This window comes from Acromyrmex echinatior, chromosome 6 (assembly GCF_024713525.1).
Source record: "Acromyrmex echinatior isolate Ae372 chromosome 6, ASM2471352v2, whole genome shotgun sequence".
Taxonomy (NCBI): domain Eukaryota; kingdom Metazoa; phylum Arthropoda; class Insecta; order Hymenoptera; family Formicidae; genus Acromyrmex; species Acromyrmex echinatior.
This window is the reverse complement of record NC_141857.1, coordinates 9,873,221-9,893,294: the sequence shown is the minus strand read 5'-3', so window position 1 is coordinate 9,893,294 and position 20,074 is coordinate 9,873,221. Positions and strand designations below refer to the sequence as shown.

Genomic DNA, 20,074 nt, shown 5'->3' with positions numbered 1-20,074 from the left:
TTGCTGTTTTCGACTTCCAACTGCAGGGTTGCGTACACTTGACGGCTTTACCGCCAAAACGTCGATGATACCAATATGGCTTGTTCTCCGATTGTGACCGCGAGGCCCGTGATCTGTCGCGCGATGAACGAGTTTCCAATCTCTCCACTCGATCTAAAAGCGTGGATATTTGCGAATCTACTAAATTAGCTTTTGTCGATGTAACCGCTGTGACGGCGTTAACGCCAGTGGATAGCACGTCCGTTATTCGGTTCGCTAGTTGCGATAGCTCTTCGAGTTCGTGCTTGCTAGCCGTTAGTATAGCCTACACTTGTTGTGGTAGGCGCTGCAGCCATAAAGATTTGAGCATCTCTTCTGACCATTTTGCGCGAGATCTCGCATCCGACAGAGCAATTGCGATGGGCGGCGGTCACTTAGATCAACCTCGTTTAATAACCTGCGCAATTTCTTTTCGGCGCTATCCGCGAAGTTTTTCACTAACCTATCTTTGAGCGCGGCGTATCTATCCATCGCGGGCGGATTGAATACGATATCGCTAACTTCGGTCAAAGAGTCATCGTCAAGACACTGTATCACATAATTATATCTCGTCTCATCTACAGTTATGCCCACGGTGAGGAATTGAGCTTCCATTTGTACGAACCAGAGGTCTGGCTTCGATTTTCAAAACGGCATGGATCTAATTCCGACTCGCGTAAGCGCAGGTATTTCCACTATACGCGACGATGCACCGCTGTCCTGATTGCCCGAAGGAGAATCGCTTGAGCCGCTAGCCATGTTGGCGGCTTGTTAAGACGCGCGCGTGAGGTTAAACGCATGAGATTAAAAACGCCACGCAATCACGTCGGGGTCAGTTTGTGGCTATTGGTGCGGCTGATGTGCCCAATATGGCACCAAGAGTGTCTGGGCGATTACCAGCTAACGGCGAAGGACAATTGACGGGAAATCGTTAAGTTGCGAATGACTCACTGATTCTGACTCTTATGCCATAAGGCGGTTTAATACAAACTTGATTAATTATTTAACAAATATAGATTACAAAAATAGAGACATGATTGCGTGCGTAACACGGCTCGGATACCGGCATTGCGTCGCGGGGTTACAATACAAGAAATTAAGAAAATATACACTGAGTATTTATCCGACGACGCTAAAAATTATCACAAGACATGAACAGTGATCGGTATTGACCTCGCAGTGAACACAAAGTAATTCGGAACCTTAACTTCCGAGTTTTAACTTACAAACTAGACTTACCGCAGAGACTTACACGCGGCACGCCATGACACCAGAGAGAGCGAAAGGAAGAAGAAACGAAAAGAAGGACCAACCTTCAGCGCCGCGACGGATGTACGCAGCGCCGCAACTGGCGCTGGCGGCGCCGCAGCTAACGCTCGCAGCGCCGCAACCAACGCTCGCAACGCCACACACCACTTACCACTTGCTAAAGCCATCTATAGGAAAACGGCGGAAGCAAAGTTATACACCTAATATAACCAAACAAATGTAAGAGCTCATTGAGTGCTCAGTCAAGTTCAGCGTAGTACCAACCGATTACCGAATGCACTCAAAACTCCCTAAGGCCGGAAATCATAGTCCGTTATCTCAAACAATGTTTTAAGATGCTAATATGTTCTCTGATTGGTTCACATGCACTAGCTTAAGACCATCTTTTGAGCAACGTCTATGGATTCCTCTATAAGTATTCATAAAAATAAAGAGTGAATATGAATAATAAAAAAATATCTAATCAATATTTTATTCATAATTTTTTATTCAATATTTTTATATTGAGCAGCAAAAAATCGAATATTCGATGTTATCGAATAACGATAAACATCCCTATCCGAAATGAATTCTTTCTGATGACATTTTTTAAACATATTTAGATATTATTCAGATTTTTTTCAATTATCATTGCCGGATTTTTTTAACCACCAAATATGTATCAAAATCTTTAAGTAGTTCATTAACCTTATTATTATAAAAGGTCATAACTATGGCTACAGTTACGTTGCCTTTGTCCGCTTGTATAAAAAGTATGTCTTTGTTATTATTACAGTATTGTGTCGTTAACTTCACCATCTTATTTTTTCTATCATGATTATTCAAGTGGATTGAAGAAACTGATGGAATTCCGGAATGGCAATGTTCTTAATTTTCGATATCAATCCTAAGTTATTGCGATTGGAGTAGTTTTCAAATATCTTTGATGAATTCCCTGATTGATTTCTCTTTATTGGTGGAATCTGGGAGATTAAAATTGCTACCAGTTATAACAAATTTCTTACATATGCAGGAATGCTTGTCTCACATAAATTGACGAACCATCTTTTGTTAGTTTGTTCTAATAGATTAAAAGAAATGCCTTTAAATTTGTCAGGTTCGATATTGATGGTGACTAAAGATTAGAATCAATTTTTCATTAGAATCAATCAAAGGAATATTTTGGCTAAACACTAACATTTTAGTTTCTTAGTTTTCTTTGTTGTTCCTAATACAAAAAAAACATATTGGTTGGATATCTTTGGAATTATCAAATTCTTTTTTCGTCATTAACCAACAAAACTTCTTTTTAGATTTTAAAAATAGTCTTTTTTCACATTTATAAAAGGACTTGTGATGATGTGGCAGGATGTGTTGCCACAAGTGATCTGTACCTCTTATTCTCACTAATAATATATTATCTTAGTAAATCTATTTATTCTACAGAATATCATAAAATATACTCGCAACTAAAGAATTCTCAGATCATATGATACAAGTCTGTGACAAACTGGATTCGATCTCAACCGAGGAATTTGGCAAATCTATCTTTATCGATAAACATAATCTGCTATTGACTGAAGTATCCAAATGTTCCTACCTTATTATCATCTGGCGAATACTTATTGACGTTCGAAATTTTTTTATATTTTTTTATATTTTGACACTTCGCATTGATGGTTTTTAAATTTTCAGTGTATCCGTTATTCTTTGTGCATTAATTTAAGATTGTATTTCTGCGTTGTAGCACTGAGGAAGATTTTGTAAGCCGAAACGTTTGTTAATTATATTAATTCAAAATTAATTTAATTAAAGCTCGAAATAAATCATGACATTGTGTTAATTTTTAAGAAAACATACGAGCATTTTTTATTCCATTTTAAATATATATTGTACATATTTAAAAAAAATACAAAACTAATATAATAATAATGCACATAAACTTTGACAAAATGAAATGGCAAAATAAAATAATAATACAAAGAAGAAATGAAAAAATTAGTGCTAATCATGTAGTATATGGAAAATGGATAATTGTGCGCATTTCAAAACGCTTGCGCATAGTTGCCCGCCGCGACCGAATTCGATATGAAATACGATTATTTCAACAATTTTTAACTAAACTTAATAAATAACAACTCAAAAGATGCACATAATAACATACTTTAATACGTATACAACTTTAAACAAACACATTAAAAATATCATCTTATTTTCTGAATGCTAACATAACAAGAAAAGATGTAATATTACTTTTATGTATTTCTCTGATTAGCAATGTATTTACGTCATATCTTTTATAGTTATCTTAACAGGATGATATCTTCTCTGCGTAAAAATTTCACCACGGTGATGATGGTCTTTATCTATTGGAAAAATACCAAACCCCCCACAATGAGAGAAAAATGTTTGGTATTTGTAACTATAATTATATATTACTATAATTATGATTATTATTGCTATAATAATAACAATAACTATGTACATAGTTTTAGCAACAAATATATATTGTAGTTGGCAATCTAAAATGATTAATAGTATATATAGTAATTATTATTATATAATTATTATTATATAACCAAAATAGTTAAAATTACCACAAAAATGATTCAAGCGACTATAATTTTACAGTAATATTTTGGAGCAACCATAAAAAATGTAGTTGTCTTAAATTATAACTATAATTATAGTCACTTGAATCATTTTTATGATAATTTCAACTATTTTATGATTATAACTATAATTATAATAACTATAATTATAGTCATTTTAGGTTGCCAACTATATACGTTTGTTGCTAGAACTATATACACATAATTACTGTTATTATTATAGCAATAACAATTATAAATGTAGTAATATATAATTATAGTTACTATTACGTCCTGCCTTCCGTAAAAATATAAATTTTACTTTGTTTTTTGTCTTTTCGTTTCGCGCTGAATTATTTTTCGTTATTTATCTAATCGTCTATCTAATCGTCTAATTTTTGTTAATTAATTGCGAATATTCCTAGCGAGAAATTTAGGCATATAATTCTGTCATGCCGACACCGCGTGACACGTGTATCGCGTGACCCAATCGAAGCATCCGTGAAGCGCGTGCCGATATATTGCGATGAAATTCCAGGCAGGATAACTCCACATGGAGTTAAGAAATCGTTCCCATTTGTTGGGACTGTCATGTCATTGTCATCCTACACAAGGTTTAAGAAAAACTAATCCGATCGAAACATTTTAACGCCTATATCTCTCAGAATAAGAATAAACTATCACGTACCAATCATGGTCCGCGACGCGCGTGTCGCTCGTCGCTCCGAATTCTTATGTGGGATTTCAGTCGCTCTGGCCGAGAATACTATTAATTTCGAAATCTTGCGTTTAATACATTTTTGGTTTGATTTATTATTTTTTGGCCATCGTGACCTTAATTAGCCTGAAATAGATAAGTAAACGCGAATTTGTCGCGTTAGCGAATGCCGATCGAGAGTTGGGGAAGGAGCAGCGCGGACCACGGAAAAAAACCCAAAATTTAATTTGTTAATTACTTTAAAATTCCATCAATTAACGCGAAACTAATTTGATCCGTCAGTTCCAAATTGAATTCGTGGCAACCGTGTCGAATTTCAGCCCGATGTAATTAATATTTCCATGTAAAAAATCATTTTCCAAATTCGGCACGTATTACCAATTCTGGGAAATTCAAGCTCCCCCTTTCTCCTGATTCGCGAGCGTCACCGACTGATGCTTATATAAACGGGACAAAAATCGAGTCAAGGGATTCATTCGGCAGTCATTCGTTATTCGCGATCAAGTCATTCTTGATCGAAACACTGGTGGAATATCTTTCAATATTCGCAATATATACAAAGAAAAGAAGAAAGTACATATGTGTTAATTTCTTTCAAGCTCCTTCTTTCCTCGAGCTGACCGCTCGTAGGAGCTGCTCAGCTCGCTCCCCTTTTCCTACGGACTAATCGCGCTTGTAGAAGCTACTTAGTCTGTCCTTTCTCGGAATTGACCGCACTCGTAGAAGCTGCTCAATTCTTTCCTTCATTACTATCTGTTCTTCTGCAATTTATTTCCAATTCTGTTTTTCTAATGATATTATTCAACCAACCGCGTCGGTAATTTATTAAACAAAAACATTTTAGAATGACCAACCAAGTCAATTTCAATATAACCAGCGTGTCGACCAGTTCAGTAATTTAACTTTATATATATATGGCGTTACATTCAACTTTCATTCAATCTCCTCCAACATTTCTCTATCCCCCCCCTCCCCCGAAGGGTATGATATGAAACGGCTTGAATTGCTCGGATTCATTATCGATTTTCTCTTACTAAATGAACACTAATCAATTTAACCTTTGTTACTATTATAATTATTCATTGAACCATTAGCGATGATGGCAGAATTTCGCCCATTTTCTAAATTATTCAATCAAATAATTCACAATGTCTTATATTGATAAAGAACTATATCGAATTCCATTTCAGGAGGACAATAACTACTAATTTAAAATTCTAAGTCAAAATTATAATAGATCAATTATCATAAAGGACTCATGTAGTATGCGATACGTCGGCGCTAACAGTCATGGTTTGCCGTTCGACCTGAGACTCGCTTTATACCACTCTGATCATATCTCCTCTGATCATAACCACTCCGCCACTCTTTCAATCCTATGTCCTGCTCGTGCGCCAGTACGTTTCTCTCTCTGTCTCTTTCTTTCTCTCTCTCTCTCTCTCTCCCCTCTCACTCCGCTCTTGGCAGCGACGCGTCGTACATTATAATGCAAAAATATTCAATCCGCAACTATTAGCTATTCTTAACATGAGAATTTGCAACATATTTCTGATGACAGCGATAGGATAACGAGAACCGCTGCATTTTAACATAATGATTCGTAAACGTGAAAATATCTAAATACGTTACAAGACATGACGTAACAGTTATAAATATCAAACATTTTTCTCTCAGTGCAATTATGCATGCGGATAATTTAAGTCGCCAACTATACATTTGTTGTTATAGAACTACACATAATTTGTTATTATTATTATAGCAGTAACAATCATATTCATAGTAATATATAATTATAGTTACAAATACCAAACATTTTTTCTCAGTGTAGGATGCGCACAATTACTCGCTATGGATAGTTCCCACTATCACTGCAATTTCCTCTATGACTTTCCATGCAAAACAACTTTCATCGCATCTCTTCTCTGCCACGGGACGTGACTTTTCACGCCGAAGCGAGGTCCATTCCATCTCCTCTACGTGTTATTTTATAAACTACTTTTATTAATAATTTTTTAACAAGTAATGAATGACGATTAAAACTTATCAGAGATTACTCGGGGTAATGACCTTGATATGACAATACGAGGGCAAATCAGTAAGTACCCGTGTTTCAAGACAGGCGACGTTGCTGATGCAAGTTGGCATTACCATCAAGTTGGCATTACCATCGTGTTGGCATTACTACCATCTTTCAAACGACGCCATACAAAATTTCAGAGTGATTCATGCAATAGTCTTGATTTGACAGCAATTCATAATAAGCGTGTTTGATGTTTTCCGATACAATGGAAAAAGAGCAATATCGATCCGTGATTCGTTTCTTATTTTTGGATGGAAAAATGTGCGAAGAAATAAAAACAAAATTGGATGCCATCTATGGGAACTCTTCACCATCTATGACAACCGTCAAATATTGGTTCAACGAATTCAAACGTAGTCATTCATCTTTGATGAGCGCTCAGGCCGCCCGACAGACATGGTTACTGAGGAAATCGTTGAAAAAGTCCACGACATGATTCTCGCTGATTGCCGAACGAAAGTGCATAAAGTAGCGTAGGCGTATCGTACGGAACGGCATTCAATATTTTGTATGATAACTTGGGAATGAAAAAGCTGTCGGCCCGATCAGGACAATATACCGGCTCACTCCTCCGCAGTCGCCACAGCCAAATTGGTCGAATTGCGCTACGAATTGTTACCGCATCCACCGTACTCTCCGAATTTAACCCTCTGTAACTTCTTTTTGTTTCCAAACTTGAAAAAATGGCTCGGTAGAAAGAAATTTACGTCGAATGAGGAGGTCATCGCCGAAACAAAGGCCTATTTTACAGAGTTCGACAAATCGTATTTTTCTGAGGGGTTAAAAAAATGGTAGAAGCGTTGGAAAAAGTGTGTCCTCCTAAAAGGGGATTACATTAAAAAATAAAAAAAATTTTTGTGAAAAGCTTGCGTCTTCATTACTAACACGGGTACTTATTGATTTGCTCTCGTATATGTTAAGATCATCGGGATGGGCTCCCCTATTCGATATATATATTAAAATAATCTTCATTTGAAAATTTTGTTCACATTTATAAAAATATAATTGGTTCTTAGATTTTGATGCTTAATAATAAATTTCAAGGGAAACAAATTGGCATTGGATATTTAGATAAAGTCGCGGTCAATACTTACCTTTGAAATGCAAAAGAAATTGAATGCATGCGCCATTATGTAGAATTCTGGTTTTTCTGCTGTCAATGGATAACATCCACTCAGGAATACCCATCACTTTTCTTACATCCTCTAAGAATTGTGCTCTGCAAAGACAAGAAAATATCAGCAAAGATCTATTTATTTTTTTTTACATTGATTTTTGCTTTGCAAAAGTAAATAATGTATGCCAAGTACATTTAGAAGTATATGCGCATCATTAATAACAAACTAACTGCTCAAAATTTAGATACAAAATCTATCTAATTAGCCAAATTATTGTTATAAATATAATTCAAAATGCAAGTAAAACGTTTCTTTCAATACTATTTTTAATAAGTAGATGGAATTTTCCTTTATTTTTCTGTGAGTTTTATTTTGATTTTACAAATTTTGAGTATAAAACGGTCTTAAAATCAAAACATTAATATTTGCCTGGCACAGAGGCTACCGTGATCAGGAATCATGATACGATTCCTCCAGAGCTTCTTCCATTGCATTACGGTGACTCGATCTGACTCTTGCGAATATCCCTAAAGGATATCTCGGACGTATAATTTTTGGTAGTAAAATGCTGACTGACATTTAATCATGTCAAATGATTATTATATATTTTCTTATATATTATATATAAACAAGAGTAACATGTGAGCCATGTTTCAATGTTAGTGGTATTGTCATCGCATTGCTTGATATACACAATATCTTATATAGTGTAGTAAATAATTGATAAGTAGAACTTACACAACAAATCGCGGCGGTTTCCTAATATTTGCATATTTAACGATATTATTATCAGGCTCAATATTTGTACAGGCGAATCTGGTCCCACTAAAATCTTTATCAAAAATTATGATAGATTTGCCCATTGCGGATACCGGTCCATCCAGAGGAAAATTGAGGTCTGTAAATATTTGTCGTTTTTCTCCAATATTAATAGGGCCTAGACGAGATGATATATCTCCAACATAACATCTAAGGGGTAAATCTGGGCCACATTCTTCTCTGTAAAGATCGTCCTAAGAAATGATAAAATATTTATATTGATAGAAGCATTTTGATTGATACATATTAACTAAGGTAAATGTGAAAATAACAAATTCACCTCTGATGACCTTGACGTTTATTGTCATGATGACGGTACTGAACTTAAGAAGGTTTTAGCCCACGCATTTGTTCAAAAAGATCATTTACAAATAAAGTTGATAATATAAATGTGTATTTAATTGTATAATTTAAATTTTAATTATCACAAATAATTCAATATAACTTTCCAAAGTTAGATAAACCCTATTCCTTGTAGCTATCTATTCCTTGCTTAGGAGCATTCAATTTTCCACGTGAAGCGAAGTCCAACTTACATCCACACTTAAGGATCGATTTCACATTATATGACTAACAAAAAGGTTAAATTAACTCGATAGTCAACTATTTACACTGTTTCATTACACATAGCTTATGGTTAAATAAACTAAAGGTTACGTGTATTCCTATAAGGTGGCAACACTGATCGTATATTTGGTGGAATTTATCCAGGTTCTTAAGCGGTTCTGAGCTTATCGTAAACATGTAATACATTTCATAAACCTGTTAAAATTTGAGAAATATATAAAATTTTTATAATTAGATAAATAAATTTTATTTCCACCAGTTAAGTAAATAAAATCCTATAATCGACCAAAGTTGATTTTATTACCTAAATATTTCGGTATGAATTTATATAAGTACACTAGACAATTCCATAAACTGAGCAATAAAATTCTCTCCAATCTTGAAACGCAATCATGGCTAAACCTATAATATTATTAATAGTATTATAAAATGTTATATTATAATTGTGTCATATATGTTCCCTAGAAAAACAATGTTCACTCAGTTGTTGGTTTACAATATTATTTAAAGCACAAATTATTCACATTCTATAATAGAAGTTTTATCATAAATTTTTGTGAAAAGTACTTACAATACTGAATTTATTGATAATACAACTTTTGGTATAAAAAATTATTTAATTTTTTACTCATACTATTTACATATTGACACAGTTCAAAGTATATGTGCTCCACGCAATGTTTCACTTTGAACATAAAAAACGTAGTTGACGGCTTTAGACCTGTACCAAGTTATGACAATTTTGCATTATATGCAACGCGTATTGTAACAAATTCTGCAATCAGAAAGATTTCAAAGATCCACGTGAAAAAAGCAATACATGGATCAAATAAACAAAATGACACACAATCATTGCCGGATTCGTATTTTAGTTTGTAACATCATAATTTGTCTGTATTTGTATTGAAAGTGACCCGATTAAGGTCCAGATGTTTGTAGTGGATTTTTACTCATTCGTTATTAATATTAATTATTTAACTTTTAAATGGTAATATTAAAAAAATTTATACATACGTTCATTCGTACATACAATGTGTACGTATGTACGTACGTACTTAATATGCATACGTACATATTTAATTTAATTTAATTTAAATTTAATTTATTTGTGCATTATCTATAAAATAACAAAAACGACTACAGAGTTAAACGAGAAAAATTAAGTGTACAAAATGATGAGGCATCGGTAAAGTCTGCTGCTCTAACTCTTATCAGAAAATGAAAGTAAAGAATTACAGTGTAAAAAGCATAAAAGCGAATATAAAACATAAATTTACAATATAGTACGAAAGTTGGATTACAGAATATAAAAACGTAACATGATGTAACATAAATTTAAGATATATTAATATTGAAAATTGAAAACAAGACTGAATACGATAGTAGTAGACAAGTAGTAAATCAGTAGCATATAATAGCACTGCAGGAAGGCTGAGAGACCACGCAAATGCGAGAGAACGTCTGCGACCATAAGTGATTCAGCGCTCCGCAATAAGTAAAATATGCATTATTGAATATACGTATATACGTAAATACTTAATGTGCATACGTACATTCATACATATGTATATTCATATGTATGTTCATATTTACGTACAAATAGTGTGAAAAATAAATGTACATTTTATTGCTAATCGGAAGCAGGTGCTTAAAATTTGATTTAAAATTAACTAAATAAATTAAATTAAATTTAAGTTCCTGCTTATAAATATTGTAAGAACTGTGTTGGAATTAATTCGTAGCGTTTTTTAATGAAAGAATGTTATTTATTTCACATGAGCATTAAAAAATACATTAATGAAAGTACTTCCCATCACTTGTAAAACGCTACGAATTAATTCCAACACCTAATATTGTAAAACTACGTTATAAAAATAAATGCATATTTATGACTATATATTTGGGTGCATGACATTATTCATTTCTTTCTAATTATCGCAGCGTTATCATATACGCGCGCCGCCAGCATCTTCGCACTTGATGGTACTGTGCCCGTATTAAGCATTCGCTCTATTTAAATCTTTAAATAAAAAAACGTATGATAAAATATTTTTGTGTGCGAAAAGAAGATTCAACGGGAACGTGGAAAGATGACACATAAGAGGAAGAGAGATAGTAAATATATGCGATAAGTGTATGCAAACCTTTGTTACCGATGCATTTTTGGGAAGAGCGGCGGACGGCGACGGTGAAGAATATGAAAGGCATAACGAAACGTTATCACCCATATTATGTTCCATTAAACGGGGTCCTATGTTTATGTAAACACCGATAGTGCCGGGACTTTCCCGTGCCTTTCCCTCCCTTCTCCGCGCTAATGATTACTTCCCGCACCTTCCCCCCCGCGCCTTCTCCCCCACGAGTACTCCCTGTGTCCCCCCTTTAGACCCATGGCTTAGAATCCCCCTTGTTATATACGTTTCAGTGATTGCAATTCGACAGTCAATGATTTTACTCTGATATTCAAAGCCGGTAGCTACTCACTGAATTCTCTTTTAACTTAAGTTGGATGCCAGGCACGAGTCTCTCTCGGGGACTGTCGTGGCGCCGACGTCAATGTCGACGTCATCATACTCGCTCAGGCGATTAAAAAGATCAATGATCATAACTGCATCAGGATAGGTAGGATCCGATGGCCTCCGTGCCCCAATGCTGGGTTCTTGGCAATCAGCTCTTTTGTTTCCTTTCTTCTCTTGACATGCGTCACTCGCGCCTTAGCTGGGCCGATCCGATGTGCGGCCGTACTACCACCTCTACGCACCCGGACAGCGTACTGAGGCGGTGCAGACGCTCATGGCCCGGCTCTCCATATCTATAGTAGCAGCTAGATCTGTCAGCCTGGCTGCTACAGCACTGTCAAATGTGCCCGATTTTCATGCACATAAAACACTGTATTTTTGATAGTAATAGAAAAAAATTTTATAAGATGTCCATCCTCTGCGTGGGACAGAATCAGCCTTAGCTGGTGGATCTGAAGGTCGTTTTGGAAGTAATGCTGCATGCGATCTTCAAGGCGCCCACTACCGAGGCCTGATGGTGGACACTTTGAGAGGTTTTCGTGGATGCAAGTCCCACATATCCCCTCGCCAACAAAAAAAGAGATTGAATTAATTTAAGTTTAAAAAAAATTAATTAAAAAAAAAATTATTTTTTTGAAATCAGAATATCCTAATGAATGGGAAAAAAGTCGAATAAAAAGGGTAACACGAAGTAGGTGCGTGGGGCGTTTTATTGTGTCCGAGCAAAAAGCACGCAAGAGGTACACAGTGGTGAAAGAGATATAAGAAGTGTGTGATGTGGGAAAAAAACTAGATGGTGTGCATAAGGCGCAACAGCGCCTGTTGTGATGTCGACGTCGCCGCGTGATTTGATGTCACGAATCCCTTCAGTTCCCTGTGTGATGTCCAATCTAGAGTCTCTGGATACCTCCGCGATGGACGACACGTCTCAACAGTTTCGTCAAAATGTCAGTCAGATTCTCGTACGATGTGGTATGCGTCAATGTGTTTAATGCGCTCTTTCTCGATGTGGTTTTTTGAAAAATCGATCGCTGCTCGATTGTCGCATTATAGTTCGCATTCTTGGAATGATAAGTCTAATAGACCAAGTTCGATGATGAACATCTGTATCCACATGGCTTCTTTAATTCCTGTCGCCAGGGCGACATATTTTGCTTCTATGCTCGAGGTGGCTATGCACTTCTGTTTTGTTGACTTCCATTGTACCAAGTTTTTCCATAGAGTGGTCGTCACATTAGTATATGAGTGTCGATGTAGCCTGCCCAATCTGCGTCACTGTGGATCCGAATTATAGGTGTTTGTCCAGCTTGGTACAGGAGCGCGTAGTCTTTCGCTCAGGTGGCGTAGTATAGTGCTTTGCCTGTGCTCAATGTGCTCGGCCAGGATTCGCGTTGAATTGGGATAATTTGGTTACTGCGTGCATTATGTCGGGCCTTGTATAGAGAGCCAGATGCATTAATGATCTTATAAGTTGCCAGCATTCTGGTCACCTCTTCTATCTTCTCCGATGATTTAGCGTCGTCCGTTTTCGATATCTTTTGCCCGTGTTCGAGAAGTGTCGCAGCTGAAGCATTCGTTTAGTCCACATTTTGTGAGTATTAATTCTATGTATGCTTTTTGACTCAGTCGTACTTTGACTGCCATCGTTTTTATTTCGTTGGATCTTCACTTCTAAAGCGTAGGTGATGTCGCCAAGATCTCTAACTTGACAGCAGTTTGTGATGAGCTGTGTGACTTTCCTCAGAGCATTCTTTTTCTTGGAGAATATGAAAATGTCGACGTATATTACTATGATTGTCCGACTGTCTTTGCGGTACACGCAACTCGACGAATGTAGTCTTTAAAATCCGTTTTCGATTAAGTATTCGTTGATTTCCATATTCCTTCTTCCGGATTGTTTTAGTTCGTATATGGATCGTTCGAGCTTAAGCACTTTTCCTTTTTCGATCTTGAGCAGGGATGGTCCTCGTGTATAGCTCCTCTTCGAGCTTTCCGTTTAAGTACGCGTTTTTGATGTCTATGTGTCGCGCATGCTACGCCAGCGCCTGTGGCTAACATGAAGCTTAAGACTGAGAAGTTAGCGACGGGTGAGTATATTTCACTGTAGTAAGTATATTTCTGTTTCTTTCTCCTGAGAGAATCTCTACGCCACCAGTTTTGTCTTGAATCTTGAAATTTTATCTTCGGAATCCTTCTTGAACTTGAACGTCCATCTGCATTCTATGTAGCGTTTGTCTGGCGATAAATCGATGATTTTCCAGGTCCTTCGATTTTCTAGATTCTTAATTTCTTCTTGGATGACTCGTTTCCACTCTTTCGCTTGTGGCGAGACTAGAGCCTCGTCTATGTCGCGGGGCTCAGCCACTTCGACGAAGTTTATCTTCGCTCTCCGAGTAGAATCTTTGTTCTGCGCCGGTTTTCGATTTCCCTTTTCGGCCGTATGGATTTCTCTACTTTCTTAGACCTGCCCGCTTTTTTTTCTCTTGGCGTTCGTCCTCCGCCCCCGCTGTCTGTTTTGCTCTGGCAGCGTTCTTTGTGTTGTCCGATGAGTCTCCTGGTGAGTTTTTCGATGTTATTCGTGATTCGTTCTTCGTGCTATTCTCATAGTTGCGCTGAAATGTCGTAGCGTAGTCTGACTCCGGTTCGCTGTCTGACCATATGCGATATATTTGTATCTGTATATCGCGCTATCTCTATATATCCACTCGTAATCGATTTTATCTTCAGCGAACCGTACATATTTCGTTACAAGTACGCTTTTTCTGAATATTAAAGGCAGTATTCTTTAGTCTATGACACGTATCCGACGAAAAAATATTCTGCCTTGTCGAGCTTTCTTCTTCCCTGTCTGGATTAGCGTAGGTTAGGCATCCGTATACTTTCAAATGTTGAATGCTAAGTGTATTGTCGGTCCATATTGAGAGTGGTACCTCTCTTTTAATCGAGTGTCCAATTCTGTCACGGACATATGTAGCCGTCACTACGGCTTCGGCCCAGAACTTTTGTGGAAGTTTCGCGTCCTTGAGCATTGATCTCCTGATTGATTAGATTCATGAGCATCCTATTTATTCTCTCGGATATTTATTTGAGAGGTTTCTACGTTGGATCTTTCGTGTTTGATGCCTGTGTCTTCAAAGAATTCCTAAGTTCTTTGTTACAGTACTCGAATCCGTTATCCATACGGAATTTTTTTACTCTCTTTTCTTTTTCTCGCTTCACTGTAGCTATATATTTCTTGACGCAGTCGGTGACCTCTTCTTTTGATTTGATGTACGGTTGTTTTTTTCGAAAAATCGTCAATGAACGTGATGAAGTATCTGTTGCCACTTAATGATGGCATCGATTTGAGTGGCAAAGATCTGAGTGTATCAATTCGCAGGCGCTGTGGCTCTGTCTGCTTTTGATTCTTCTGCATGCTATTTTCGTCAATTTATCGATTCGGCACGTGTCGCATTCATTGATGTTTTGTGTTCAATGGCTGTGTTGAGTTCGTTCCAAAATTCATTGCCAATCTATCGTCTGAGCCTTGCTAGTGCATGTTAAGATTTTCGTATGTATCTAGTCCGGCGAGTATTGCGTACGCGAGATTTTCGTCTTTGGTTCCTGCGCCTGCTTATTTAAGGTTAATGGTCGCGACTTTGGCCCTCACTACATACAATGACATCGTTTTGCCATCTGTCTTAATGTGATAAATTCTTTCTTCAATTGCATTATACGGATTCTATTAATGGGTTGATGTACCTGCTCTAAGGATGACCACGCTTCATGGGCGTTGCATTCTCAATGTAACTCGGTTCTATGTGCAATCCGATAGCGGCCATTGCTTTGTTGTCGTTAATGCGAAAAACTTTCCTTTCTTCTCTCTCGGTTGCATTTCCGTTTACTAACATTTTTGCTAACCGTGCTGAAGGCGTATTCTAAGAGTCTTTTACCTTTGAGGTTATCGTTTCATCTCTTTTCCACGTTCTGTAATTGTAGATAGCTTCATTATGTGGGTTTCGACTCTCGCTTCGTGGCTTGCTATATTGAGAAGTGCCATACTTTTCCTCGGAGTGGAACCTCTTGTGCGTGCTTCTATATCTTTTTACTCTTTGTTTACTATCTATTTGGGCCCGTAACCATGTGGCAAAAAGGTTGAGTAAAAAGGCAACACGAAGTACGTGGGGCGTTTTATTGTATTCGAGCGAAAAGCGCGAGAGAAGTACAAAGTGTCTGGGAAAAAACTAGATGGTGTGCATAAGGCGCAACAACGCCGCTGTGATGTCGACGTTACCGTGTGAGCTCATGGCACGTAATTTGATGTCACGAACATTCATAACATAACATTTCTTAAAATGAAATTACTTTAAAAAACGCTTACAATATAGATTATTAGATAAATTTAATTTTTTTATTCTCATGTAAGTTACTTATATATAATAAGAGTCATATCATAAAGTGTTTTTTTTTTGTTAAAATCTTGCGAAAAAGAAGCGTATATATTTGCATTATTTCTCTTTTTTTAATCTTTATCTAACTTTCTTTAATTTCCGAAACGATTGCTCACGCATGTTTACGACTACATCGACTAGACATTTGTTACAAAGGATATACGTAAAAATTTAGAAAATGGATAGATATGTGCAGCACTGTTTTACAACAATTTTTTTATCTAAGGCTCATTTCATATTTATGTTGCTGAAATATAATATTTATGACATTTAAAATTAATGTAATTCAAATATAAGCGGGAATTGAGAACACCTAACGGGCCAAGAAAAACTGGATGCCGTATGGTGTGACTCTTATTATAAAGACTAATCTTATTATAAATTCTAATCGTAAATCATTGAACTTTTCTAAATTAACAATATAATATATTATAGGACCGTATATGTGATAACACAAACTATAAAAATCACAGCCTTAAACGGTCTAGCTGGATCTTAATGCTTGATTCTGAATTTATATATTACGTGAATTTATATATTATTATACGTATGTAGTCCTCAGAAATGCGCGCCGAAATGATTTTTCGGTCTTGAAACGCTAACTCTATTAAACTACTGCAGTAATATCACGAGTTAAATTGACTAGCAATTTAATAAATTTTTTATGCTTATTCGTATCTTTAAATCGATCTTAATAATGTTGATTGACATATTAAAATCTGTAAATAATTAATTCTTATTGCGAAAAATATTACTTCGGTCGGGGGAGTCGAACCCCTTTCGCGCAGAATGCAAGAGCTTCAGGTTCGACTCCCTTAAAAACGCTAATTCTACTTACCGCAGTATTATCACGAGTTAAATTGACTAGCAATTTAACAAATATTTAATGCAATTCGCATCTTCGAGATGATCTTAGTAATGTTGAATAACATATTAAAATCTGTAAATAATTAATTCTTATTGCGAAAAATATTACCTCGGTCGAGAGTCGAACACACATCGGATCGGGTCACACATATACGGTCCTATAATATGTTATATTGTTTATTTATATCTTAAAGAGACATTGTTCCTTCATATGCCATTTATTGTCAAGAATATTATTAAGGCCTCGGTAGTTTAAAGACTTAAGACGGAATATAAGAGATTCGACGGGTTCGACTCCTAGCCGCTAATCCGAGGTAATATTTTTCGCAATATAAGAATTAATTATTTACAGATTTTAATATGTTATTCAACATTATTAAGATCGTTTCGAAGATGCAAATTGCATTAAATATTTGTTAAATTGCTAGTCAATTTAACTTGTGATAATACTGCGGTAATTTAGTAGAGTTAGCATTTTCAAAGACCGAAAAATCGTTTTCGACGTTTCTGGGAATAATTGTTTCAGTTACACGTTACTAAAAAAAAGTAGGAAAAAGTTTTCATATGCCAACAATTGGGCTATTTTGAAATCGTTGGAATTCGATAAAAAAATCATAAACAAAATCGTAAACAAAAAATGAAAAATTTTGTGAAAAAAATTTTATAGTTATGAAACTTGATTTAAATTTTTTGAGATAAATTTTTTTATCGAACTACAAAGTGTCAAAAATATGTAATTTTAAGGAAAAAACAGTGTCTTTTTTACAACATTGAATTGAAAAGATAATAGGAAATTTGTTACTGGCCGCAAGCCTTTAATCTCGCGAAGCAAGGTAAACAAGGAATATCATAACAAAGAATATTTATTTTATTTGTTGGTCATCGGGACAAGAGGAGATTGACTGGGTACAGGTGCTACGAGTTCGGTTTTCCAACTTTTCTTTACTCGTACAAACACACTCGTACCGCACCGCGATCAGTCGCTGCGCGTCCTCGCTCGATGTACTTCAACAAGAATGACCATGATGTTTGTCGAAGTTAATCTCAAAACATGCTATCGATGAAAAAAGTTGACTGTATAACATCAATGTTTCTTAAACATCAATGTTTCTTTTTCTTTCTTTGAAATAAAACTTTAATTTATAATGTAATTTATGTAACTACCCTATAAGAGACATAATATTTAAAATATTATATAATATTCTCGAAATATATTACAGGATTATTTTAATTTTTTAGTAATATTTATATAACATAAAAATACTTTGCACTTATGGAGTAAAACTAATTCATTATAAATTATATTTGTTATTAAATCGTGCATTTGAGATAATTAGTAATAAGAATTATTATTAAAAAAATATTTAATAATGGTATATTTTTAACACTTTAAATAAAATACGTATTATTATAACTACGTAACAATTCTGGGGCGGATAACAGTAACAAACGTTTGCTATTAACAGTTTGACACTCTGGCTGTCTAGCGTCTTTCTGGCAATGAATTTTGGAACGAACTCAACACAGCCATTGAACACAAAACATCAATGAAATATCAAAATATCTTAGCTTGCGACATCGATGGTAAAACGTCAAAAAAGTAATAGGTAAACTTTGATGTTTTCTAAATATCGATTACTGCACATCCTTAGTTATGCTACAAGATTGGTATCCAAAACTCATAGACATCGCTCTTAAAATAAAATCTTTTGTCTGATCTATTTTTATTTGTAAAAGCACATTTTCAATAATGATCCAGATAGCCAAATCTGAAAAAAAAAACAGATTTTGAGCAGAGTCTGCTACCAATTTCTGATTGCAGAAAGGCAACAAATTGTATACAGAGTTTATACTAACAAACAATATCAGCAAACTGCTGTCAAAAATATGATAGAGCCTGATGCTAGCAAATTGGTGACAGAAACCGAACAGAATTTGCTGACATAATCTGATGGCAGATTGGCAGTAGAAACCGAGCAAGATCTGCCAGTTTCATGTACGGCTTCATCACAAGATGGACTTGCTTCTCGTTAGAAGAAAACTAGTCCTATTAGAATTGGCGTATGTAAATCAAATAAGCAAATCTCCTAGAAAATCCAGCTTTTTCGGAGTGTGCTCTCTGAATATTTTTTTGAATTTTTTATCTTTCATTTTATATCTTTCTCATGTGTATTTTGAAATGTGAAGCTAATCAATAATATTTTAGCGATAAAACTGTATTGATAGTTTTCAGTTTTTACATTAGTATTGTTCGATAGCGCCGTTGAATTTAAAATCAGCAGAGAAACTAGAAATAACAAATAAATGAAAAAAATCGTTCGTATAATGAGGAAGAAGAAAATGTTTATTATTTGGATTATTTACAACCTAACCTAACAATCTAAACTTTAACGAATAAGAAAAAACTAGCTTTAGTCAGTTTTTTATTAATATTCTAATTGGCATTACCTTAAATGCATTAACTTATTGAAACTCTATACGAAAAAAGTGGACCCTTAGCGCGATCAGCATAATTCGCAGAGTACAGAAAATATTATCATTATTATACTAGAGTAAAAAGAAACAAACAATTGAATACAACTCATAGAGAAAACAAAGCTTCGTTTAGAACTAAGTGAACAGAATGAACTATTATTAGCAGATTACATAAATAGAAGAACGGACTGCTAGCCGTTTACGAAGTAGTTAGTGAAGTCTAATAGAATGGACTTCTAGCTATTTTCAGAAGAGATTATGTAAATGTTACCTGGCCAGGTGTTCAAGTCCTCACTTTGATCTGGAGAAATTTCTCGTTCTCGATTCAAGAGAATAACCATTTATTTTTGTCCTTTTAGGTTTTGACTTCCATAAAGTTTCCAAAGATTTACGTGACGTTAGGCTCTCAGCCTCAATCGGGCTCTCAGCTCCTCAATATTTATTACAGCGAGCCTTTACTTTAGGCGGTTCCTATACAGAAACTAAATTTCTTCGCTTCGCGCGTACCCAATAACAACAACAAAAAATGGCCGACTCAAAACGATCCAAGAGAGAAAACAAAACGAGAAGACTACAGCACGTTAAGCGGTCGTCTCCGCTATTACTTGAGAGGTTCGAGATCGT

At 35.5% G+C, this 20,074-nt stretch overlaps 1 protein-coding gene and 1 pseudogene across 3 annotated transcripts in view; both read right to left on the bottom strand.

Annotated features, from left to right (window-relative positions):
* Rsod (superoxide dismutase family protein Rsod) overlaps positions 1–20,074 on the bottom strand; it is a 271,460-nt gene that overhangs the window by 37,863 nt on the left and 213,523 nt on the right. For all 3 annotated transcript variants that reach the window (XM_087407501.1, XM_087407503.1, XM_087407502.1), the window contains 2 exons: positions 8,512–8,786; positions 7,750–7,874 (listed from right to left, as the gene is read on the bottom strand). In XM_087407501.1, coding sequence (XP_087263627.1) covers positions 7,750–7,874; positions 8,512–8,786 — 400 coding nt within the window. The remainder of the gene's footprint in view (positions 1–7,749; positions 7,875–8,511; positions 8,787–20,074) is intronic.
* On the bottom strand, positions 305–1,281 carry LOC147909380 (uncharacterized; annotated as a pseudogene).